The 25,886-nt window shown below is 39.6% G+C and overlaps 1 protein-coding gene across 8 annotated transcripts in view; it reads right to left on the bottom strand.

The window, feature by feature from the left end:
* The window catches only part of BCAS3 (BCAS3 microtubule associated cell migration factor), a 451,757-nt gene extending 429,991 nt beyond the window's left edge, over nucleotides 1-21,766 (bottom strand). For 6 of the 8 annotated variants that reach the window (XM_067538144.1, XM_067538140.1, XM_067538137.1 and 3 more), the window contains exons 1-5: nucleotides 21,313-21,766; nucleotides 19,616-19,703; nucleotides 17,891-17,945; nucleotides 15,588-15,663; nucleotides 13,076-13,182 (exon numbers count right to left, since the gene is read on the bottom strand). In XM_067538144.1, coding sequence (XP_067394245.1) covers nucleotides 13,076-13,182; nucleotides 15,588-15,663; nucleotides 17,891-17,945; nucleotides 19,616-19,686 — 309 coding nt within the window. In that variant the 5' untranslated portion in view covers nucleotides 19,687-19,703; nucleotides 21,313-21,766. Of the gene's footprint in view, nucleotides 1-13,075; nucleotides 13,183-15,587; nucleotides 15,664-17,890; nucleotides 17,946-19,615; nucleotides 20,265-21,312 lie in introns of those variants that run through there. The other 2 variants (XM_067538138.1, XM_067538142.1) reach the window with 2 other exon arrangements.
* Between the last annotated feature and the right edge of the window lie 4,120 nt (nucleotides 21,767-25,886).

The raw sequence follows: 25,886 nt of genomic DNA, 5'->3' as shown, positions 1-25,886 counted from the left end.
GGGTGTAAACATGTCTGCACCAATACAATCGCATCTACGCTAGGGGTTTGCACTGATTTAACTACTTTAAAAAAATTTTAAACAAAAAAACTGATTTAGTTATATCAGTGCAAAAATGATGTCTTAGGCCCCCCTGCATGAGCTGTAGCTTTTCTTTGGAGCTAGGTAGGGATTCAAATAAATAAGAGGCAAAAAGGCATTCCCACTGGAAATAAATTTCATGGGAAATATTTTTCCCTCCTCTTCCTTGGTAATTTCCATATGTGCTCAGCAAACTTCAATATTTCATACACTAAGTTATGTTCTGGTTTACCCAAGAGCTGAGACGGCAAGCTGAAATAAAAATATTTCCTTTCTATGCAAGCATCCTCAAACCCAACTCTCGTCCCCCCAAGAAATCAATTTTATATACCTTTCCTCTACAGAAGACATTTTAGATATTTAAAAATTTAAAAATAATTGACCAATCATTGACCAATTATAGTAACAGAGGTCCTTTACATCAAGATATGCATCTTTTACATTAGGCTATGTAAAATACTGTAGTGAGATACAATCTTGATAACTACACTGTACACTTTTCAGGAAAAACAAGTCCTCAATTTGGCCACTGATTAACACACAGTTTGTTCTAAACATTGTATATTCTATAATAAGAGGCAAAATAATCTCTGTTTAAAGCCAATATTCGATTCTTTTAAAGGGTCAAAGAACCTGAGATATTAGTGCACTATATATTCAATAGGTGTTAAAATTATTTCAAAAATAGGGAGTCAAAGTAATTGTTAGTCACTAATAGAAATCTTGAAAAGATTAAATCAGAAGTAGTTAAGAAGAATTTCCAGACTTCCTGTAAATGGTTGGTCACAATGTATTTTCATAACTGCTTGGTAATGGATCCGATATGGAATGTCAAACTTCAGGAAAATGGCAAACATTATGAAACTCGTTTCCAAATAACTAAAAACTTAAAACAGATGTAAATGAAGCTAAAAATTTAACCAACATGTTCGCTTACTATTTTTGGAAGGGAGTTTGCCAAACAAGCATTTTACAATATCAGAAATGCATACAATTTGAAAGAAAGACCTCATAACTTGTTAAGTATTAAACCATAAATCTAACCCAACCTTTTTAAAATGTCTTTTTATATTTCTTCAATTACTTGCTGCAGTTTAGTTGACAAGTTGGAAAAATAAAAATCCAAGATTTGAGCAACATATCATGAACAGTGACTCCAACGCATACTTTGTTGCAACTTCTTATCTATAGCGCATTACCATTGCTATAGATAATATATGTCAAACTGCTGCTTATTCCCTTGATGTATCTATTTGTTATTAAGACTATACGCAAAAGCTATGCTTATTATAGAAGCACCCCACCTTTTTATAATTAAATATTGAACACTAACACCCTTATTTCACTTTTCCACTTACTGTCATTATTCAACTTAAAATTATGTTCAGGACAGTACAAAAATTGTGAAATATTTGTCTACATTTCTTCCCAGGGACATGGGGCCTATTCCAGTTTCACACTGAACAAGTCAGGAGTAATACCAATTAAGTGATTAGAATTATTCCTGATACGGAAGGCTATAAAATTGATGCAAGAAAAATGAGACTCAGACCCTTAATCTATTCTGCTCTTATTTTATTAGGTAGGTTATCAGCATCACAGATTCTGCTTTGCCATTTGGTAGCAGTGTCTGTACAGTATATAAAATTTTAATTATTCTACTTTTTTCAGAATAATTTCAGTTTTAACAAATTAGTAATTTGATCACAGATAGTGTGCTGCTTCCCCTACATCAGGAGGCATGGTCCCTGCCCCAAACAGCTTGCAAACCAAGTCACAAATGATAGGATGATGTGCAAAAGTAAAACCACTGAAGCCATCTTCCCCATCACTCCCTCCACAGAGTTAATTCTTTAATATGTCATGACTTTTCTTGGTTTGGGGGAGGAAAGAGGGAGAGAAAACAAGGGTGCCTGTCCCAAGCATAATAGGCAACATGGAAGAAGGCACGAGTGATTCATGGGGAGTGGTTAGGACAGAAGCTTGGCGACAGTAAAAAGTGAGAGGGGGAGTAAGAGGAGATGAAAGCAGAGATGAAGGCAGGAGCAGGTTTTGTATCTGTGGGAACACACCAGTTCTATAAAAAGGAAAAAATGGGAAAGTATAAGACTTCTAAACTATTATTACTGGCAGTTAAAGGTTATTTTTCCAAAACCATGAAAGAGTGGTTCACATATGTGTATGCACACAAATGACTACAAATGAAACAAAAAGGAAAGAACTAACATAACAAAAGTATGGAAGAAGTGATTCACATATTATAATAACCCAATTCAGGTCACCTCGTGCTACTTTTTAAGCATGCCAGCACATCAGCTCTAGCGCCAATCTACTTCAAACAAAGTAAGAGGCCCAACAGTAAAAAACAGTTAAAGAGGCCAAACTCACTTCACTGTGTTTCTGCTCTCAGATAAAGCGAATTTAAGAAAGCATAGTATTTGGTCTAGGATGCTGAAGAGATGGTAAAACTTAAGGCTGGGATTTTCAAAGATGCTTAAGGGAATTAGGTGCCCAACTGCCACTGAAACTCATTAGTGACAGGGCACCTAACTCCATTAGGCTTCCTCAAAAATCACAGACCATGTTCCTTATGGCTATAATGCTTTTTTTCTTCAATAAACAAGTATTTTTTATTTATTAGTCCTCCACACCTATAATTCCCATTTTACTGACTGGGGAAACTAAGCCAAAAGGAAGGTTAAGTGAACTGCTCAAAAGTACAGAGTCAGTGGCACAGCCAACATTAGAACTCAGACATCAGCAGCTCCCCACATCCCTACAGCATGTCCTTCTCTCCTACTTTAAGCAGGATTTACTTAAAGATAGGAAGAAGATTTTATAATCTTAATACATGCATTTTCAGCATCACAATCTTTAGATAAATATGTTCCACTGTGCGGTTCACATTCTTGGCAGGTGACATGTTGCTCAACTAATTTTGTGGGAGAAAACAAAAAACAAAAAATCTAGTGGTAGGCTATAAAATGTTCTGCCACCTTCCTGTAGATTTTGTCATGACATTACAAATTAATTACAATTTAGTCATTTTATTTAGTCAAATATTAGTCTTATTTTATTTGAAATTAAGTCTCTCTAAAAATTGGCAAAAAGACAACATATTTTGTGGCACAAGAATTAGATACAATGGCAACACTTTTAAAGTATCACATCTCTATAAAATAAAATAATCTTTAGTTCTCATCGTTGTTTTCATCCTTACAATCTTTACAAAGTGCTTTACAAAGTAAGATGTAGCACAAGGTGAAGGATTTTGTTATGTACTAAAGAACAGTAAAATCCTGGGTTGTTCTTAGGTTTGTTTGGAGGGGGGAACCTCCATGGTCTCTTTTGCAGTTTAAAACTTATCTATTAATTAATAGAATAAACAGGTTTCAAAACAGATTAGGCCCACCCAACACCACCTTTTCTAATTTTTTGTGATTTTTGTTCATAAAAGGTCCTCAAGTTAACAGCTCTGGAGACTGATGTGTCCTTTATTTATCCACCGAACAAGTACAGCTTTATCACCATTGCCTTGCTAATGTGTCCCAATCCTGACCAGAAAGCACCATCTCCAGAGGAGAGAGACAGTTGTATGATCTCCCTGCCAATACAGTCCTTATCTCATTGATGAGTCTGCCAACAAAGAGAGCCAAAGTTTTCTGAGTTGGACACCTGTCTTGGGAAAAACAACCACACGTGAAGCCATACAGTTACTGAATGGCTAACAACTTTGTCACCACCAATCTGGACTAGCTGTCAGCTGGCAACCAGAAGGTGAAAGGCTGAACATCCCATTACCAATCCCCTGAACAACCCAATCTTCCAAAGACAGACAAAATATAAACAAACATTAATTCTTCAAAAAGCACCTGCAGAGAAGCATGCTTGTAGCTGCCATTTTGGATTTGCTCCAGCTAAGCAGTGAGTCCCAGTGGCAGCTTTCAAGCTCTTAAAAGTTTTTTTTCCCATTCCAAAAGCAAATAACATTTCCAAAACAGGTTTTAAGAATTGAAAATGAACCTTTAAAAGCAGCCTCAGGTACTCTTTCTATAGAAAGGGTGAATCCAAAATGACGGCCACAAGCTGGTGTGGTGGGACTTTGCAGCTTCCACAGTCCAAGGAGTCAAGACACAGGTTGGTTGTATTTTTATAGCCTCAGATCTAGATGCAACATTGCAAGCAAAGAATCCATCAAACTTGAGTTCAATTCCCTCTGGTTCTTTTCTCCTCATATGAGAGCAGATTGAGGAAGGAGTGAAACCATCCCCTCTTCCCTTAGACATTTTGGGTCACTACTTTATAAATACGGCAGGCAGATCGAGGCTCAATCTGGACCATTGCTTAACTTTTGATGACAGACTTCTGTTTTTTAGGGCATACTAACTGGAAATCATAACAAACCAAAAGATTTGTTTACATTGTAAGGAAGATAATATTTTCCAACCACAGAAAATAGATTTCAGACAGTAAAAAAAAATAAAAACAAATCAAATATACACCAAACCAAAAGAAGGAAAAAGTAAGTTAGAAATTTGACACTTAAAAATAAAAATGCTAATTGTTAGTATATAACAACAGCACTATCACACAAATGCATAGTGAAGTTGTTAGGTAAGATATAAAAAATCTGCCTTTTGGTTTTGAATATCGTTTTGAACTATGATACCATTGTATGAAAGTGAATCTCAGTCATCTTCAAGAAACCTAAATGATTATTGATATCCCTATGAACTATCTGAAATGATACAGTTCAAGTAAAGGAATACTACCAGACAAGGTATTTGGAGAGGAAAAAAAGCCAGGATTTTAGTGCTTAAATTCAAAGGTATAGTGTTTATAAAAAACAAAAAACAAATTACTTATGCAAAAGCATGAGAACAGAAAGTGAAACTGCTAGAAATTGACTATTCAACTTTTCTTGTGTAAGTGGACAAATAAGAAAAAGTGAACACTCAGTGTTAACAATTCAAAGTAAAATCAGATTAGTAAAATTCTTTGTTTTAATAAACAGAGCCATTAGTAGTAACATGAGGTACGTCTGCACTGCATACACCTTACAATGGTGTATAGGATATGTATAGCTGCACACCGCAGCTAAATGCAGGCTGTACTCAGATTGTGGTGTGTAGCTATACGCAGCAGTGGAAGGCTCTGACGGGGAACGGCAGCGGAGAGCTGACAGAAGCTTTCCTTGCTGCTCCCTCCACACTAGAACCTTTCCCTACTGCCGGAGCCATTCACCGCGGCGGAGAAAGGCTCCGGCAGCTCCATGCAGCAGGGAGAGGCTCCAATAATGGGGAGGCAGCAGGACACCACACTACTAAAAACAGGAGGAGTAGATGGGGAGGCACTGCGTGGGTGTGTCAAGGATGCATACAGGGTATACACCCTAGGGCTTCAGGCATGGCTTTATTTTACTTGCCTAAACAGTGCCTCACCATCTACACTGCTATTTATACCCATGCTCGGGGGCATGCAGCATGTGTACGGTATATGCCCCATAAGGTATATGCAGTGTACATATATCCACAGGCCATTTGTTTTCTTAAAATGAGACTGCCTCCCTATCCCCCCCATCAGACACATGCCTTTGAACAAGCAGAGATTCTTCCTCGGTCCATTAACAGCTCTGCATGAGAGCCTGTGAGGATAGGCGATATAAATCTAGGTGTACTATATATAATAGCTGTTTGCAACAGACAGTAGGAGTAAGGCTACCCTTCTCATCCTCCCCATTTGGTAAAAACATTCTGTATGCCTATGTGTGTGTGCTCCCTTTGCCTAGGGAACAGAACAGTGGAGATGTCTAAAAAACACAATATAAAACTCTACCCTGATGGTTGAATGAAGTGTTAAAATTGCAACCACCATGGAAAACTGAGGACATTAAGGCTATGTCTACACTACAGACCTTACAGCAGCACAGCTGTACCACTGCAGCTCTCCCACTGGCATAATTAAACCACGCCCACTGAGCGGTGGTTGCTATGTTGGCAGGAGAGCGTCTCCCGCCAACATACTGCTGTCCACACTGGTGCTTTTGTCAGTGAAACTTATGTCGGTCAGTGTGTGTGTTTTTCACACCCCTGACTAACCAAAGTTTTACTGACAAAACTGATAGTGTAGATATAGCCTTAATAAAATAAAAGTGTAGTTATGGCAACCTGCTAATGCATTTGTTCACAGATGTCACACTTATAATGGCAGTGTTGATGCATGTGCAAACTTTCCATCCAGTTGATAATATCAACAGCTCAGGCTGAAAGAATGGGAGGGAGCCTCCCTCAGCCACTACCAGGAACTCCTACATTCATCATCAAGTTGGATGAATGGCTACTTAACTCCAAAGGTGGCTTGGGACCCTAACGCCATCTTAAGAGGTTCAGATGGGGCATGGTTCACTGCACCAAGGACAGACCATGCCTGGGGCATCCAGAGCAGCCCACTGTGCATCTGCGATGCTGTGTAGGATGCGCCACACGTGCTGGATGATTGCTCTCTCCACGGTGGGCTCCCTGAAGATCTTCTCAAGCTGAGCAATGCTGATTCAGAGGCCATTGATTGGCTCAAGACTATTTAGCTTTTGTTATGCTGTACCTTGCCCATATATAATTGCCTATATACATACATATTATATATAGCTTTTCTGTCCAACGCTCTGAAAGCTCTTAATCACTAATGAAATAAGGCTCACAACAAGCCTATGAACTAGGTAAGTACAGTTAACTAGATAAGTATTTCCCATTTTACATACAGGGAAATCAAGACAGAGAGGTTCAGTAACTTGCCCATGGTCACAGAGTGGGTCTGTAGCAGACCCAGTAATAGAACTAATCTCTATCTCCAGACCTGTGCTTTAGCCATTAGACCTTGCTTCCCCTCCTTTACATTGAAATATTTTTAAAAGTGATGCATACTCTCACCGAGGCTGCAGCGGCCTGGAGAATGCAATGCTCCTGTCTCCCACACATCATCCTAAATCTTTAAGCTCTTGTATCTTGCTGTAACAGGCTCAAAAGCTCCCTTCAATTGCAAAATATCTGTCCAATCCAGTCTGTGGTAATGTACATCTAATCAGTAATTTGCTCCACTGCACTAACAGATTGTTCACATCCTCTGCTGTCTCTGTGGTAGGGTTAACATCAGCCTGAATACATGTTTGTAATTTGGGACAGTATTTCTTCACCCCTGCCCTCACCACCCCAAAGAAAAGAAGCATATTTGGGGGGAGCAGGCAGGATAGGGGCAGAATGGTACTTTAGGCTCTGCTTTCTGGCTCTGCCTTCTATCCAAGGAGGGTTACATGGAATGCCCTTCAAAGATCTTGTCTTTACTGCTGAAACAGGTGTGTGTTTTACCTTGAGGTAACCAATATGTGCGAGCTATCCTGAGGTAAAAACACAGTAAAGACCAGGCACTGCAATTTTACTCCAAAGTAAACTTATCACAGTCAACCAGTGGAAGGCTTGCCTCACAATAAAACTAAAGTGTCTTGGAATACCTTACGCATGTTAGTTATTCCGAGGTTAAAAAGCGTCCTTTTTTAGCAGTGAAGACAAGGCCAAAGCCTACTGATGCTACCACGCCATCAGCCAAAGGGTTTGCTGCAGGGGGGTGTGATGTTTACCTTTCCTTCCTCTCTCCAGCTGCTGAGTACATTATAAATCACACAATTTAATAACAATAATTCAGCACAATTGGCTATGCAAGTTCTGTGTGTTAAAACAAAACCAGTACTCTTTTAAACCCTTACATAACTCAAACAGTTGCAGCATGAAAAGAAAAAAACCCTGGAAGAATGATTAGCCCAGTCCCTGTCCCTATGCCCACCTCTAAGTCTTCTGATGCTTTTAAAGGTCAGTGTCGCATTTTTCTAAGTGCCTACTGCAAGCCTGCACCATGGTCTCCACACTGGTGATGACTGAGAAGAAAGCACCTCATTTGTAATTAGCTTCCTCCCTCATAAGTCATTGACACTTTTCCCAGCATTGACTAAACGTGGGGGAGGGAGGGGGAGAGAGAAGAACGGATGTGGTTTTCCCAACCACTAACATGTAGGGCTTTTGGAAAACTAAGGAAGGGAAAAGAATTCTCACACACAGGCGGACATCAACTACAGCAAATGCAGTAACTTGTTTTAACATATTTAAAATCTTAATATTTATTAACTGGTAAATATTGGTCCATCATTTTACATTATGACAGTGAAAGAAAGGACAAGTCAGAGGATTGCATGCCATCCTTAACTTGCCTGACAATGATTCAGTATTCAAAGGGTCTCTGATCAGTGGATGTAATCTATTGTGCAAGCTGCCATACCAATACAGTTTGAAGTAGCAGCATTGTACCACAACCATTACAACAACATTATTTAAACATATGTTATGTTTGCTATTATGCAGATCCCTTGAACAGTCAATAAAATTCATGATTTATTAGGCTTTAATTTTAATAATTCTGTTTTAACTGAATAGGAAAGACTAAATTAATGTCACTTTCTACTTCTAAAACCTCCTGTGTAGAATGAAAAAAGTTATCACCCACAAAAGCAGCCAAAATGCATTTCTGTGAATAGGAACAACTATCTAAACCAGATTCTTGTAAACCACATTAAGCAGAAACCAATTCCAACTGCTTTCTGGTTCTGACATTGTGTTTGAAATAAGAGACAGGGGGCAAAGAGAAAACAAATTCCAAACACAACACAAAACCACAATGCACAATTACTGAATGGGAATTTGTAGTCATACTTCTGTAGAATTCCAGTTTTCTTCCCACTTGGAAAGGCGTATTTTAAAAACATTTTTAACCTTCCTACCCCCATTTCAAAACAAAGATCAAAGAAAACTAGTTTGGACAGACACCTTCCACATTTTATGCAACACAGATTTAGACATTACACTTCAGAACTCCAGCCGTTACTTCAGCACCCCGCAGTCCAAACATTATTTCAGTCCTTTGAAGCAGATTAAACGGTATCTTCTATTTGCAAGTAACACTTCTCTAGTCAAAGATCTTACTCTAAGGAAATGTTAATGTAAAACCACTCAGACTGCAGAGACATACATACACTCCTGGAGGCAGACTGCAAAGGTGTTTAGAAGTCAATGTAACACCATTATGGAGAGCGTCAGCTTAGTAGCTGTCATAAACACTTCATAATCACTCAGACGCAAACTGGATTGCCTGCAGCACATTATTTTATTATGTGCTGAATAAGGGTCCAACAGACTGAGGAAAGAAAGCACAGTGCTACAGATGACAGTCTCAGTGCAGAGTTTTTCAAACGTTGGGACTGTTGCTTCTTAAAACTGAAAGGGCTTCTAAATAATAAAATATTACAGACATCTCTTTTCAGGTTTCTTGAGCTAGTGTGCTAAAAACAGTAGAGTGGACACTGCAGCACAGGCGGTGTCATGGGCTAGATGCTCAAGGACAAGCCAGCCTGACCCCTGAGCTCCTAGCCTACACCACCACCCATACCACAAAGTCTACACTGCTATTTTAGCATGCTATCTAAAGCTGAGCTAGTACGCGTCTGTCTACCTGCTCTGGGAGCCACACCCCCAATTGCAGTGTAGAAATGACGTAGAAAGGATAAGTGCATAGAACACATGCTACCGCCAAATGAATGGCACAATTTGGTATACAAAGTCACACAACTACCCATTCTTTTGTTAACCTGGAACCTATATAGCAAAAGGAAGAGGGTAGGCAAGCGTGGATTATGCTATGTCCATTCTTCTCATATATTAAGCCCCATTCCAAAAAATTTTAAAGTTTAGAAAAAAAAAGATCTAACTGGGAAGTCAAAGAAGAAGAATAGGAATACCAAGGAAAATATTCAACGTTATATTATTGAACACATGTAAGTAGGCAATATTGTTCATATAATCTTCAGCTACGTGATCTCTGCCTGTGGGTCTTATCAGACCTCCCAAGCTATATGAATAAGAGACCTCAAAGGAAAACCCTAGGTGCTACAGAGCTGGGGATGGTAATTCACAAGCTGGCATTCTTTCTGCCGCCTTCCACCCCATGTCAGTGCAAACCTAATTTCAATCAAGAATACATAGCACTGACTCCAGTCCAGTTATAGAACTGACAATTATATAATTAATCAAATTCCCCTGGACCAAATCCCTTTGTATAAACAAGCATCCTTCTCACCCCACAGTATGTAACAAATCTTACTGACAGAGTGACAAAGGACTCATCCCAAAGAAAACACACTGGACTTCTCCTTTATAATATATTTCATCTATGTCCCAAGATTTATGATGGGCCACTCCAGCTCCCCAAAAAACAAATTAATTAATGTGTTCCGACTTGCAAGATGTAAAAACTTCCAGGTGGCACTATTTCCCTTTAGAAATGAAGCACACAAATAGCAAATAAGTTTTCCACATTTGCTCCAAAAGATTTCTTTCTTTCCTAGTGGCCTCAAATCCTGCTGGAGATCTGATACCATGAAGTACTGCAACCTTCTGACATCGATCCCAGCTACAGTGTCACATTGCCAAGACTCATGTATCAAATACCACCTACAGATAACCATCTCAAACTCATCATGAATCTGCTCCAAAGATTCACTTTCTTGAGGCTGCAAAACAGTGAATAGCCTCACTTTATTTCACAGACTAGATGCATAGCTGGTCAAAATGCAGTTTTAAAGTGTGTTACTTTGACATCCCTTGCCCTGCTCCAATGGAGCACTTTCAAAGAAGGGCATCAAGTCCTTAGAACTCCTTTCTATTCCTTTATGGACTGCCTTAGCTGGTGTATCAACTTGGACACATTCTCCAGCTTTCAGAAAGTTATTTATGAGCTAGTGAAGGGCTTCATTACACAAAAATAAATCCAACCGATAGGGGTTTGTGATTTCATAGTTTCATTTTTCTTATTCTTTTTTATTAGACTAATAAATACTAACAAGAAATAGAAAATATTCAGTAGTGAAATACACTGGAAAAATATGTAGACTGGCTGGTGTGGAGACTGATCTATTGACAGAAAAGGCAAGGAATTAGTAGTTATATGACATTGTGTGGCCTAACTATGGTACCGCTAGGCAAAAAAAGATTCTCTCCCCCCAAAAGGAGGGAAATGGAGTCCTCCAAGACACTCCTATGCCACCCATCTTATCTTCCCCCTACACATAAGGCCCCATCTCATAACAACCTTCCCTTGGTTACAGGCTATGGCTTCCTTCAAAGACACTAATTTCTTCAGCTAGAGGGTCACCTGAGAAGGATGCAAGGCACTCTCTCACCTCATGTCCAGGGCAAGAATATACTCCATCAACAGAGAACTGATCCCTTACCAGATGAAGACCCAAACTCTAGTTTTTCTACTGTAAACTACCCCCACAAGTCCAAAGTCATACAACCCAGATGTGTGCCTCCATACACCTTTCGTTAAACACTTATCCATTCAAATAAATTCATTAGAGCAAGTTCAAACAAGTCATATTATAGAAAAACTTTAGCTTAGATCTATGTTATTATCTCTATGAGATAGATATGTATCTCTATGTATTCTAACTTATTTGTTCAGAAACCTGATAGGATCCATGGTACTACTGCAGCTATACTATATTTTTTAGCTCAATATCGTAGTGACACCTAATGTTTGTTCCCTGTAATACACTTGATGAACAAAGCACAGTGATTTTTTTTAAAAGGCTTAAATACTCACTTGTACAAGAATATGTTCAAGTTTTAAAAGCTTTAATTGCATACATTATGAAAATTTATTTTGCATGCTAAATTCTTATAGTATATATTGTACCCTCCTTACTCGAGAAGTAAACAACCAATCTGGTTTCTCTACAAACAGATACTTCTTTTTTAAAAGTTTCAAGATAAAAATACAGCAGCATCCAAATGGTCCATTCAAAATAAAGTCTTGAATGTGAGAAACAACTGTAGTTCCTCAAGGAATCTAAGAAAATATACTAATTCCCAGATTCCACATGAAGAATCATTGGATACATTAGGGTCTCTTATTTTACTCCCCAAACAGCTATGTTTTTTTCCTCCTCTTTAGCAGCAAAGACAAATTGCAAGAAAAATTCCAGTTCTGTCACCCCCTGTAAAATCAAATTGTTAGTCCTTAACACAGCTCCCAAGATGTTGTGCAAAAGTACTTTCAAAGAGCAAATGAAATTCCATTTCATTTTCTAAAATGTAGCCTGCTGCGTAAAAACTACCTTCTTTCATGCCAAGGAAGAGATGCAAAAGAAATATTTTCCAGAAAGGCTCTGTATTCTACAAAGAGGAGAAATTTCATTCAATATCATCACTGGGTTTATTTTTAAGTACAAGGTGTTGAACACACTAGATTTTATGAGTTAAGAATTTTATCACATACTGTATTAAACTTTATTGTAAGTTCATGAAATTTGGGGAAAATTTCCCAAATTAAGTCCATGTGCTCAGACCATTCTGAAACACAAAATGCATGCCTTGTATGACAGAATAAAATTAAACCCATATGTACATATAGACTTTAATAAAATTAAAATTGCACATCATGTACATGACAGACACATTGTGATTGTAAAATGCTATTAATATTGTCATGCTTGCATTCCTGGGAAATGTAAATCCTTTTCATAATTTTTCATAGAATAGTTGAATTTACCCTTGCTCGTTAAGGTGGACTTTTTCCCCCCTATATTTATGATACTAACTTCTCCATAATGTCACACCCTGCTCCAAATCAGATTCTGAAAATTTACTTTTATAGCAAATGTCTGAATAAAAAACTCAGATTTAAAGTTAGGCAGTTTAATTTAAGAGTGTGAGCTACACCAAATATTCATCTTATGTTAAAACATTTTACATGTACAATGTATCCTATATCGTTCTACTGTTTAATATGAAACTTTTAAAGTAATATAGACTGTTTTATAAAAAATTCAATATAGCATAAAATCAGCATCTTGAGGAGGCTTGTTTTCTGAAGACAGAGTTAATTATGTACTTACAGGAATGCTCCAGATCTGTATTCCATCACTGTACCCAATCATTAGCAACAAAGGTGGTTCATTGCCAGTGCTATGTATTTCATGAAACTCCATATTCCTTGATGTATCTAAATTGGATTTAAATATCAAAAACAAACATCAAGTTAGGACAAATTATTTTTATGTCTGATATACGGGATACAGTTTTCTAAATCCATATTCATATTATAACTAAAGGCAAAGCAATGTGCCCTTTAATCCTTAACTCCTATAACTGAAAAAATAAGTGAAAAATGTTCCCTTAGAGATAAGGAATAAGCTCTGTAATTAGAGTTTTATTTGAGAGTGTATAAAACACCATTTGAGAGGGAGTGATGAGGGGAAACTTCCTACACGACATAAGAAATGCAGCTATCACAAAATGCCTCAGAGGTCTTTGTCATTCCTAACTTCTGTGATTAACAGCACACAATCAAGTTATTTTTCTATAAGCACCATGAAATTCTAGCAGTGCTCCTCTTCACATTTCACAGTTACTACTCTGAAATCAAGTTTACAAAATCTGTGCAGTCTACAGTGCTCTGCTAATTGAGAAATTATTTAGCAACAGGAATTATTAGTGCATTTAGAAGGAGCATAGAGAAAATACAGGGACCAGTGATTTCTTCTTCACTACTTTTTCAGAGGTACTTTGTCTATTTATGAAAAAAGACAAGTCTTTAAACTGAGCAAAAATAATCAGTTCTAAGTTACATTACTGCCAGTTCATGTAATGCTATCACATGGACAATCAGAAGAAAATCCCAGAGGAGCAACAAAATAATAATTATAACAAAGATGACGTTTATGTAGCACTTTGTTGATCAAAGCTGTTTACACAAATTATCTAATCCTCACAACACCCTTCTGAAAAAGGTAATTCCCATAAAAATATGAAGATAGTAGAGGAAATATATCAAGATGGACTAAAATAACCAAATGTTCTATCTTGGCTAAGGCCTCTCTACCTTAGAGTTAACAAGAAGCATAACAACTTCCTAAAAGCATGTAAACTGGTAGGGAGAAGAACTCTTCAGGATGGTAAAAGTGGGTGTAACTAAATATAATAAGATTAAACTGAACAAAGGCAAATTTAAGATGAATATGAAAAGTAAAGGTTTGATTGAATGTGTTAGATTTTCTATTACACTGTGGCAAGTGAAAGGAAGTGGCGAAAGCTCCCGTGGCCTGGACACTCACAAACAGACAGCGGGGGTGGGGGCGGGAACAACACTAGGAAACAATCATGCACTGGCCTTCAGCATGAGGCAGTGATATATACAGGCTAACCTAACGGGTCTTTTCCATCTTGAACAGCTATAAATTCGTGAACAGTAATCTTTCTGCCATTCCAACAGCTGTAGAGTCGTATAACCTGCCCTACTTAGCACTATGACATGAAGATTCCCTATCCTGTCATATTATCATGTCACATCTGGGATCAGAGTGAGCCTTTACCACCAGAGTAACGCAGAGACACTGAGGCAGCAGTCAAGTAGTAGCAAACCTCTGGAAGAGTTTCTGAAAGCATTTGGAGAGCTGCAAACTATGACTTGCAGGATAGGCTTAGAGCTCCCTGGCTAGCAAATGCAAACTGAGGTTCATTGTTAACACCTCAATATGGGACAGCAAGACGTTTGGTTCATTCAAACAAGCGGTCATTTGGCTCTTGTTCACCTCACACTGAAGTCCCACCACGTACCACTTAGTTTCTAACCTTCCATGTTTGAGAAAGATTATTGGGAAGATGGAGGCAAAACAGCTCAAATCTTACCTGAAGAACTAACTTTCTGGATGCCTTTCAATATGGCTATAGGCCTAAGTATGGCACAAAGACTGCTATGATCATTTCCTCTGAATGATGGTCAAAGTCAGTTGTCCATTCTGATTCAACAGCCTTCAATAAAAGCAATTCACCTGTAGATCCCAGTAGGGGCAAACAAGTACTAAACAAGTACATATTCTGTTCTTGAGCTATTCTTTTCCTTCTGCGAGACCAAAGAGGATGGAGTTAGGTTACTGCTCATCCGCCTTGACTGCTTTCTATTGCTGGGTAACACAGAAGTCTATTATGTCACTGCACCCATTCAATATGTGTGCATGAGGCCATTGGGAGAGATAACTAGGTGATTCAGGCTATAAATCTATGAGTACATAGACTACACTCAGCCCTATGTTTTGTTTTTAACTGATCTGGATAGTGAGGGGCCAAGAGGCTTTGCTCTGGAATTTGCTTACTTCATTAATCCTACAAAAATCAGAGTTCGCTCACTTTCAAAGCACATTTCAAGGCATTTGCTGAGTAAAGGCCTATCTATTCACTCAGGATTTTACCGAAGAAAGATTCATTCCTGGTTAGTAAGGAGGAGTAAAGGAGTACTGTTTTAGCCAACTCCTGTGTATACTGTAATTTTTTTTAATTTTGCTGGTTTAAAATTATTGTATATGGGCCTAAAAGATACAAACATAAAACTGAAAAAAGATGAAACCATACCATTTAAGTCTGCATTTTCAAATCTGACCCAGACTATTTTTTCTTTTTCTTCTGTGGGTGGAGTACCACTGTAGGCCTATACAAAAAACAGAAAAGTTGAAAGAAAAAAGTATAACTTCTTTATTTTTTGCTCTCTGCATAGAGCACATCAATTAATGAAAAGAAAACAAGAATTGTTGCATGTATCTTATACCCTCAGTATTTTGGGGAGGTTTTGAGACGGGTGGTTCCCTGGTCCACACATTTAATCTTAATTCAACTAGCATAGCAACACTTATTAAAGTAAATGTGGCAAGACCCATACAACCATTTCTGGGCACAGGGAAGAAATGCCAATTAGCCTCTAAGAAGCATAAACCTTGAATTAAGTTTGTCAGAACAGAAGACAGTGGTTTCTATAATCCTGGATTTTGTCAGTTTAATCTATTTTTAATAGAATAAAAAGAGGATCTTTAGAGAGAGGTATGTTAAGTCTTTTAATTCTTTTGACCCACTTAAAAACTTTACAACCAAGGCTGAAAAAAATAGAAGCCTCTCTTATAAAGCTCATTCCTACTGTGACATTTTAATGTTACACATGATGATTTTAATACAACCAATATATTTAAGTTTGAAAGAGAATGCACTATAACTCAAAACACAGCAGATCCATAGTTCAGTTGAATACATTCTACAGATACCTTTAAACAGATGAAGTACAAAGAGAAATTGGACTGAAGCTTTTTGGTGTTTCTAGACTATCTAAGTTTTACAGTTCTCAGGAGAAACTGCAGCAGTCAGAGTATGAGTTACAGGGGAAATACCATAGTTTCCAACTTAATTATTGCAAGATACTGTACAGTTTTTTTGATTAAATATGAAAATAACTTGTATAATCATTGTGTGCATGCCAGACAAGCAATAATGTGCACTCAAAATGTAAAACAAAAAATTAATGTTTGGTATTATTTTTCAAAACAAAGTACATTCCATGCTTACAAGACAAACTGACTTGTAAAATATAACTAAGACAGCATCATTTTAACTATGGAGAAAAAAAAAATCTGAGGATAAAAACAGGCTAAAACCCAATAATTCTTTCAATGAAAATTTGACTATCCTCAATTTTAAACCATATCTTCAATCACAACATGAAAAAAATGCATTTGGAAAATAACTAATAGTCAGTGGGAAACTTTTCCTAATATCAGTCAGGGCTTGACAATTTCTTTTTAAAAAAGGAATTCCTAACTTGTTTAATTAAGATAATCTTCCCGATATGAATCAATGTAATGTTGCCTTCCTGAGTCTACAGGTAAACAGCTACAGTTCCTCTACTACTGTCCACAGCCTTCCCAAATAACAGCGGCCTGAAATTAACCCCACTCTGATCAGTTTCATCCTGCTACTTTGAAGCCTGTGGGCAGTAATGAAGTGACCACAACTATATGGATTTCATTCTGCAGTTGTTTGGGAAAGCTACAAACAACAGAAAACAAAAGGACCCGGGCTAGTCTTTAGGGGAAAAGGACGGAAGAAATGGAGGCTGGAGGAAAAAAGCAGAGTGGCAGGCACATGTGTTCCTCCCTCCTCACAGCAGACTGAAGGCTGGAAAAGGGGTAGATAAGCATGCCTTCCTGACCCAGCAACAGCCTGAAGGTTCTGGGCTAAGTGGAGAAAGAAAGAGAGAAAAAGAAAAACCCTCCTTTTCTTTTCCAGTAAATTATAAACTTCCAAAACAAGAAGGTGTGTATCAAACTTATTTGACTCCTACTAGCCAGAGACTGACACAAAAAACAAGTTCCTAAGCATGGTCCAGAAATACCAGCTTGGTAGGAGTCCCAGCAATTAATAGGGCTGGGCTTCCCACAAAACAGTTGTCAATCTACCTCACAAATAGGTCTCCACCTTTCATGGCTATCACTGCCACATCTTTAAGTAGGCAGAAAGCTCACTCTCTTATTAGCACATATATGCACATTTTTCAAGTCTTGTTTTAAACACTTGGGTCAAGACTTTCAATTGACCAGTGATTTTGGGTGCCCACCTGGAAATACCTCCAAGGAATCTGATTTTCATACAGTTCGCACGTTCTGAAAGCCAGGTCCTTTTAAGGTGAATAAGACGGGCACACAAGAAAACCAGAAGCACTCAAAATTACCAGTCACTTTTAAAAATTTTGGTCTTTGTTCTTTGTGTAAATTGAACCAAAAATATCACTATCTAGCTTCAACTTACTTATTCTGTATGTATTGCTGGCTCTATCAATGAAGAGACTGGTGTTCTGGGTTTCTTTTAGTCCCTCTGAAACGGTTTACACTTACCTGTGGCACAACATCTTGAAGAAATGTAACAACACTTTCCATATAGGATTGTTCCCTGGAAAAGAAGAGAAGAATCCTTTAATTACTATGAAAGTTTAAATATAGACATAAATACACTAACTTACACAACATTGTGGAAAAAGATGCAGGCTATGTCTTGGTCTAGATTATCTGCAAAACCATGGTTGGCAATTCATTGAATGATAACTGCACTGAAAATAATGTTTGCCTTGACAGGTGGGGAAACCTCCAATTCCAGAATTTCTTCTTTGATGTACTTATTTTAAAAAAATTATTAAACGTCTAATTAGTTTTAGCATGGTAATTGATAAACCAGTAGTCGAAGTAGGTCTCTAGCTAGCTTCACTGTTGTGCATGCCTCTCTTGTTTTTGTGGATTGTTAGTATGTTCTGTCATTTGTCCGATAACCTACTAATTCAAAGTAAGGGCAGGAGCTTCAAATCTGTAGCATGCTACACAAAAAAATAAATTCTGATATAAAAAATGAGTGATGTACCCATACCCAAGATGTGCAGGTTGGGAAAACATAACCTGGAAAAGAATCATCATACACAAAAAGCCACATAATCAAATATTCATGAAGAGTTTTTTTTGTTTTTTTTAAATTATTGTTTTTCCAGATAACAAGCTCACTCCAAAGAAGAGGTTACTATAAACAGAACTACATTTCGCACATTACAAGATTTCTTCTACAGGCTTCTCCTCCCTTCTATGTAAGCTTAGGTTGCAAAGACCCAGTTGTTTATGCAACTCACTGAGTTACAGGAACAGCTGCATTTTATTTGTTCCTGCTAAAAATCAAATGAATCCTAAGATCTAAATAGACAGTTATAACCATCATTACCATTGTTCATGTTTTGTCAGCTCTTACAAGTACAGTACAAGTTGCCAAAAAACATGACATGTCAATGCAAGATCTTTACACAAAAACTATTCAGCAGCATAATGCCATCACTGAGAAAATGTCACCCCTTCTGCTACAAAATAACTTATGGCAGGCAAAAGCCAAGACTACATAAGTTTTCTGGTTACTCTCATTGAGGATGTTCACCATACCTTCATATGTCAATGGTGCAAACTTAGAGACTTGGCAAAGGCTGGAAAACCCGTTACGCACTGTGTTTTGAAGGGGACAATTTTCTTTTTTTTAAACTTCACTGTACTTGTCTCCTCTGTTCTCTTGAGTGAGCCACACAAAGAAATCCACAACACCTCAATTACTAAGGCAGCAAAGTTAAAAGGCTCTTTATACCTTTTAACATAAGAATGGAACAGAGAGAGACAGCAGTGGAAAAAAATCTACACAAATGCCCACTAAACACAAGTTTGTTATGATTCAGTTGAATCTAGTGTAGAGTTTGTTTAGCAAGCAAAATATGTTTTGCAATCTTTTCTTGTTTATTTATAAAGTGTTCAATTACCTACCCTGTAACTTGTAAGGTTGATGAACATTTTGGCCTACCAACCTCAAATGTTTCACTTTCAAAGAGAATGCCTGCTGTGTATAACCTTGTAAATCTGGAAAGAGGCATTTATTTATTTTCTTTTGCTGGAAAATACTGAGCACAACAAAAACGGTACTGTTTACAACAGGAAGTTGCTGCTGATTTTGAGAGGATCTCATCAGTGTCATCTATTTGTTGCACAGGAATATTCTAGGGATTTCAAACAAAGGTAACTGGACATCTTTCAAAACATGCTTACGTGACTGCCTGTGGGCGAACCACAACTCCCCCAGTACATCGGCTAGGACGGCGAGGAGATTCTGTTGCCATTGTTGCTCTGCAGATACCTATGGGCAGTAGATTTTTTTTAAATAATCATTTATAGGGAAATGTTTTATTTGTTAGTCAATTTCTCCAAGATGACTAAGCTCTTCAAGAGGATATGTCTGTAAATAATTATACCCACCTCTAGAACTGTCTAAATAAATCGCTACTTTGTTCTATAGCCCAATCTACACCACAGCAAATAAGGGAAGACAAAATCTTGCATGATAAAATGAGTTTTATTTCAAGAAACCATGTATTATGTAAACTGCATACATTCACCAACATCTTAGGAAAATATATAGTAACACATTTTATAAATACTAATTGCATTACACCAGGTAGAGAGCAGCATTTCACTATGACACTGACCATGAAGCATACACACATAATTTACAGAAACAGAGTTTTAATCACTATGAATATGAACGGGCCTATGCTCTTGGGAAACAAGACATTCAATGAGTAATCACAATGGATGGGATTAAAACCAATGCATAAGATTTCATGAAACAAAAAGACTCTGCTTTTAGTCGTTCAAAACAATTCAGATCAGTTCTCTAATGTGGAAAAACAGAATGGTCTTACCCACAGGGCAAAAGGCACTGAGCAGACACCAGTGATTATGACAGACCCCAGTCATGCCTCCCCCCCCCCAACAGCTTCTATCATTCCAATTAGCAATCAAGCAACAAAGAAACAACAGTTGAATCTAGGTCATTGCAACCACATTACTCAAGGTAGTAGTCATTGTTTAGTGTTGAATGTGCGCATGGTACTTTCTAGAGTAAATAAAGAATTGAGATGAAATACTGACCCCATTGATTTCAATGGGGCCAGGATCTCATCCATGTTTCAAGCATTTTACAATCTAGAAGACCTGGAGAAGGGGCACTTTTCCTACCCTAGTGGAACATCTGTACCAGTCAGTGCTTGCTGACATTCAGCCGCCAGCACTGTTGCCTACAACAGAAGTCAGGCACTTCTGCCACCAGAGGTTACAGCCAAAGCCCCAGGGTGGTTGACAGCTTGAAGCTCAGGGCTACTGGGAATCACCAGTTCAGTTTGGAGCAAACCCACACTGGGCAACTGCTGAGCTGGGAGACTGAGCCTTGACCAGCCTCCCACACTTGTGATCCCCAAATCGCCACCCAGGTACCACAGCTCACCAGACCCGGCCAATTGGTATTTCTCGTCCAACTTCCCATCTACTCAAACCCTTTCATTCCCCCCCATCCCTCCTCACCTTCTCCCTCCCTTCCTCTGTGCCTGTACATCCCTCTACCACACCCCTCCCCCCTTCAGCCTTCCCTGCCCCCTCCCTTCTTCCAGACCCTTCCCCTTGCTCCCCTAGCCCCATTGCCCGTCTCCCCCTCCCATTCCTTTTTCTTCCTCTGCCCCCACCCCTGCCCCCGCCCCCCTGCCCCGCCCCCTCTCACACCTGCCCTCGCCACCCTTCCCCCACCCCTGCCCCCCCTCACCCCTGCCCCCGCCACCCTCTCCGGCCCCTGCCCCCCCTCATCCCTGCCCCAGACCCTACCCCCATTGCCCCACCGCTCCATCCCCGGCCCCTCCTCCTCCACCAGTCTCCTCCCCTTCTGCCGCTCCCCCTGCCAGCCCCCCCCCCCTCACCTGCGACGCTCCTTCTTCGCCCTGGCTCCTCACTGACAGCGTTTCTGGGACCCTCTCAGGGACTGACTGACAGCCGACCCGACCCAGCACACGCTGACGCCAACAGCCAATCACCATGGGGGAGAGGCAGGCCCCACTCTCCTGTCACCCAATCCCACTCCGCCGTATGGAGAAGTGGGCGGGACACTGGTAACATGAAGGTCGCTTGCACCCGCTCACTGTCCACACTAGGTTGAGAGCGCGGAGCAACCTGGGCCGCTTTAGCTTTGTTTACATCCAGATCTCGCGAGAACCGTCGTGAGACGCTAACGCACGTGCACGGAGGCGAGGCCCGGGATCCTGTCAATCACGGACCAGCGGCCAATCAGGAGACAAAAAATATGTTCAACCCCGCCCACACCTCGGCGCTAGACTCCTTCTATTTACCGTCCGCTTCGTCAGTACGTTATCCCGGAAGTTGTCCCGCTCCGGAACCGGATGCGTTGCCAACGACAACAAGAAGGCGGGGCATTGGGCCACCCCACAGGCAGGTGCGTTCGTCTCCTGCCTCCGGTTCGGAGGGAGCAACCAGTGACAGCGCCCCGTCGTAGGGGGCGGCACCTCGCGCCCAGCGCGGCCGCGGTGGAAGCGGCAGGACCGGGGCAGAGAGGGGGTGATGGCGGAGGCTTCTCAGACAGGGCCCGGGGGGGGATCTAACGGGGCAGGCTGGCGGGGCAGGGCAAGGCCTGGCCGCGCGTGGGGAGGCGGAGGAGGGGAACCGCTCACCCAGGACGCGCCGGACCCGGTGTCCCAACTGCCCTGGAGCCGCACGGTGCAGGAGGGCGCCAGCTCTGGGCCACTGACCCTGAGGGGCTGCAGTAAAAGCGGGGCTGAGGTGGCCCCTCTCGCCGCAGCGCGCCTTTTAATCCCGATGATTTAGACGGTAGGCGGCCTTCCCACCTCCACCGATGAATTCTCGCCTCACCCGAGCTGGGAACGGGCTGGGCGCTGAACAGCCACACGCCGGCCTTCTCACAGCACCGTCTGGGGCTGCGGTAGCTGCGCGCTGCAGGTTAGAAATGAAATGTGCACAGCACAAGCCGTTGCATCAGCTTCCCTTGGATTGGGGAGATCACTGCAGCTCTGGTGGAGCCAACTGTCACCACGAAGGAAACTCAGTTCATCAGAAGTTGCAAATTACACCAGCCCAAGTGTCCCTCAGCCAGAAAGGTTCAACGGTGAGATGACTGATCTACATGGTTAGTTACAAGAGAGAATGTGAATTAGGCCCTTGACAAATGAAGAGGAGGATGGGGTCCCCCCCCTGAAAAAGATTTTAATTAAGTACCAAAGCAGTAAGAACAAAATTAATTTTCATAGAACAGCCTCAGCTGTTATGCTGAGAGGTCAGGGGACTGCAGTCACAAAACTCTGAAGTTGGATGTGAACACAGCCCTTGATTAACAGTTGTGGGGATGAGTTAATCAACCTCCCCCCCACACACACACAAAACAAAAGGGGATTGTGAGTTTTATGAACTCTCCCAAGAGTTTGAGCTGTGCTGAGCTGGTGGTGATCTTTTGCTGAGTGATGTTCTTGTGGGTGCCTGAGGCAAGGCAGGACAAGAACAGGCCACGAGGGAAAGAGCATGCAAGCCAAAGATTAGCTGGTGAGCACAACGTGTGATCCTGGAAAAAGTTAGTGAGAGACCTTTTGGGTCTGGTTCAGTGGGCTAAATAGACTTGGGGCTGTAAGCTAATGAACTGATCCTGCTGGTGCTAGTTCTACCTGTGTTCAGCAAAACAGGTTGTTGTAGATTCCTTGTAAATAAAGATTACATCAAAACAAATACCATACGCTATCAATTTCCAGAAACATCCTTGAGGCCCCAAACTTTGACTAGCCACTCAGCTCAAAGAGGGACAATACTTCTAACAAACCTCTATCCTGTAGAGCAATAACTAAGGACTTCTGGAGTTGAAATATAACAAGAACTCTTTTCTTCCTTCCTAGCCTGAAGAAATATTAAACTCCTATATCTGTTAACTCCCACACTAGAGTTGCCCTTACAGGAAAAGAGCTGGAGTTTTTGACTGAGTAGACTGAACTCCACAATAGTGATTTGAATTACACACACACACCCTAAAACCACTAGTTAACACACACAACTTCCCCCTTGCACATACTATAATTTTGTTTCACAATGAAAAATGTTTGAAGGATGTGACTCAACAGGCCTAATTCGATTTAGTGCTGCTACTTAGTGCTGTCAGCTGTAAATTTTATTTTTTCCATATCCTGATTGACTAATTAACTTATGTGGAGACAAATGTCATCAAAAGTTAACAGAAGGACAAGTTCTAGTCAGTTTACAATAGCAGGCAAAATATATTTTTTAAAATAGTAGGGAAATGAGTGCTCTGGGCTATAGCCACTCAGCAATTTCAAAAATTGTATTTGTACTATACTTTCTTTCAAATAATTATCTTTGCTTTTCTTATTTTATTCAAAATTAAGAAAAGCAACTAATGACATCTGCTGTTGCAAATGGAGAAAATCCTGAAGCCCTAGACCTGTATAATAGGAACAGGAGGTAGGGTCGGTGGGAGAGAAAAGTCACAACTACCTGAGTGCACATATGCTTGATGGTATTCTCAAATGTTGCTTCAGCATGTATAGTCACAAAAAAGTGAACATGTGCCAGTATATACCAAGTCTCTCTTCTTCAATGTATTTGCATGTAACTTGTGATAGAGATTAATTCTTAATGTGTTACAGCAGGGTTTTCCTTATGGGAAAAAAAATCATCCTTTAAAAAAAGGACTGAACATCTCACCAGTTTTTCCCTACAAACCTGTAAAAAGCTTGTAGGTGGGTGAAGAATTGTTGGAATTCTTTGGCAGTTAAGTAGGAACTATTAAGTGCTTTGAAATGTAGAAGTGAAAATGCAGTTATTCATTTAACTACAAATGGTTTACTAAGCAAGAATCAAGATTAAAACCAGCAGTTAATATTTTACTTATTATATAGATCAGCAAGTCAAATATAGCTACTGTATTTAAAAACTGCTTTTTTCATATGTGAATTTCTGTGCAACAGTAAAAATCATGATCCCTAGTAAAAACTGTTAGCCATGGGTTACAATCCCATAGCATCAGAACTCATATCTGTTAAGGCCCAGTCTGAACCATACATTTCTATCTGTAAGAGATATTACTACATTCATTGGCTGAAATAGAATTATACATTTTCAAAAGCCTGATTCCATTTGGGATTTCTGTAGCCATAGTAACATGTAGATAGCGCTAATTTTAGCCTGTGGTTTTATTGTTCCAGCATAAAAGAATTAGGTTCCAAAAATATCGTCCTAGCCATTGATGTATTGCTAGAATTCTGGCCTTTTCCTTGCACATTGAAAAGCAAGTCATGTGTACGAGCCTTCTGACCATAACATACCCACCTAGCACAAAACACATTCAGTCTAAAATGCCATAATGTATAGTGTCCATAGCCAAACCAGTACCTGGGATGTTCTGTATCACTAAACATACATTAGAATAAAGATAAAGCAGGCACAATGGTTAAAGTGACCAGCACAGAAAAACATGCCTCCCCACCTCCCCAAAAAAATGAAAAAACAAGTCACATGATCATAAATATACTGAACAAACTGGACAACTCAAAGACAGACACGTAGGATTAGTAGACACGGTCAGGCAAACCCTCTATAGATTGGGTTTCTAAACCAAGATCTTGCTCACAGACTATTGAGACCTTGGACAGAACAAAGGCCAAACCAATTAACTCCAAATGCTTTGGAAAGACGTAGAGGGACAGAATTTTAAGGTGTTACCATAGAATTAATTTAAATTAAAGATGGAAGGGACTTAAGTTATCAAGTCAAGTGTCCAGCACTAGTATATGCTATTTGGGTAAAGCAATGTTGATTGAACACTATTTGCCTATGTCCCTTTAAAAATTCTAGATGGTACTATAGGAACTATTCAAATTTTAAATACCAGTTGAAAAATGCAAATACAGTAAAATTCTGTCAACTGCGGAGTTGTCTTACCAAGAAAAGTCAGTCAATCTATGACTACCAGTATTGTTAGTGACTCATGTTCAGCCCAAAGTACCATATTAATACTCACACGGTGAACAGAGAGCTAGCAAAATACACATACTAACAATGTTTTGAAAAGGGCTCTAGTAATTCTCCCATTCAGTGTTGTAAAGATTAATTGGTAAAGCACTTGGAGATCCTCCGTCAAAAGACTGTAGAATGTCAACAGTCTTAAATTGCATAAATATTTAAGATTAAGCATTGACCAGTTAAAATTAATTGCATTTAAATAATCCAAATAAAGAGGAACTATCTTGTAACTTTCCATAGGACTCAAAAGAAGCCTGGTTCAGTGGTTTTAACTTGTTCATTTTGCTTTTGAGGCATCTTAGTTTCTGAAGAACTGCACATAATTTGAATAAAATGGAAGAGATTGCATAAATCTTGTATCTTCATGCAGAACTGCAGCCCACCAGGCTACAACTCTTCATCTTGCTCTGAGCGGCTAAGTTCCTTTCAGATCAAGACAGAG

The sequence above is a fragment of the Emydura macquarii genome, unplaced genomic scaffold (assembly GCF_026122565.2).
Source record: "Emydura macquarii macquarii isolate MOO-44397 ecotype Brisbane River unplaced genomic scaffold, CSIRO-AGI_Emac_v2 contig_450, whole genome shotgun sequence".
Lineage (NCBI taxonomy): Eukaryota > Metazoa > Chordata > Testudines > Chelidae > Emydura > Emydura macquarii.
The sequence above is the reverse complement of the archived record's forward strand: the minus strand, read 5'-3'. Positions and strand labels throughout refer to the sequence as shown.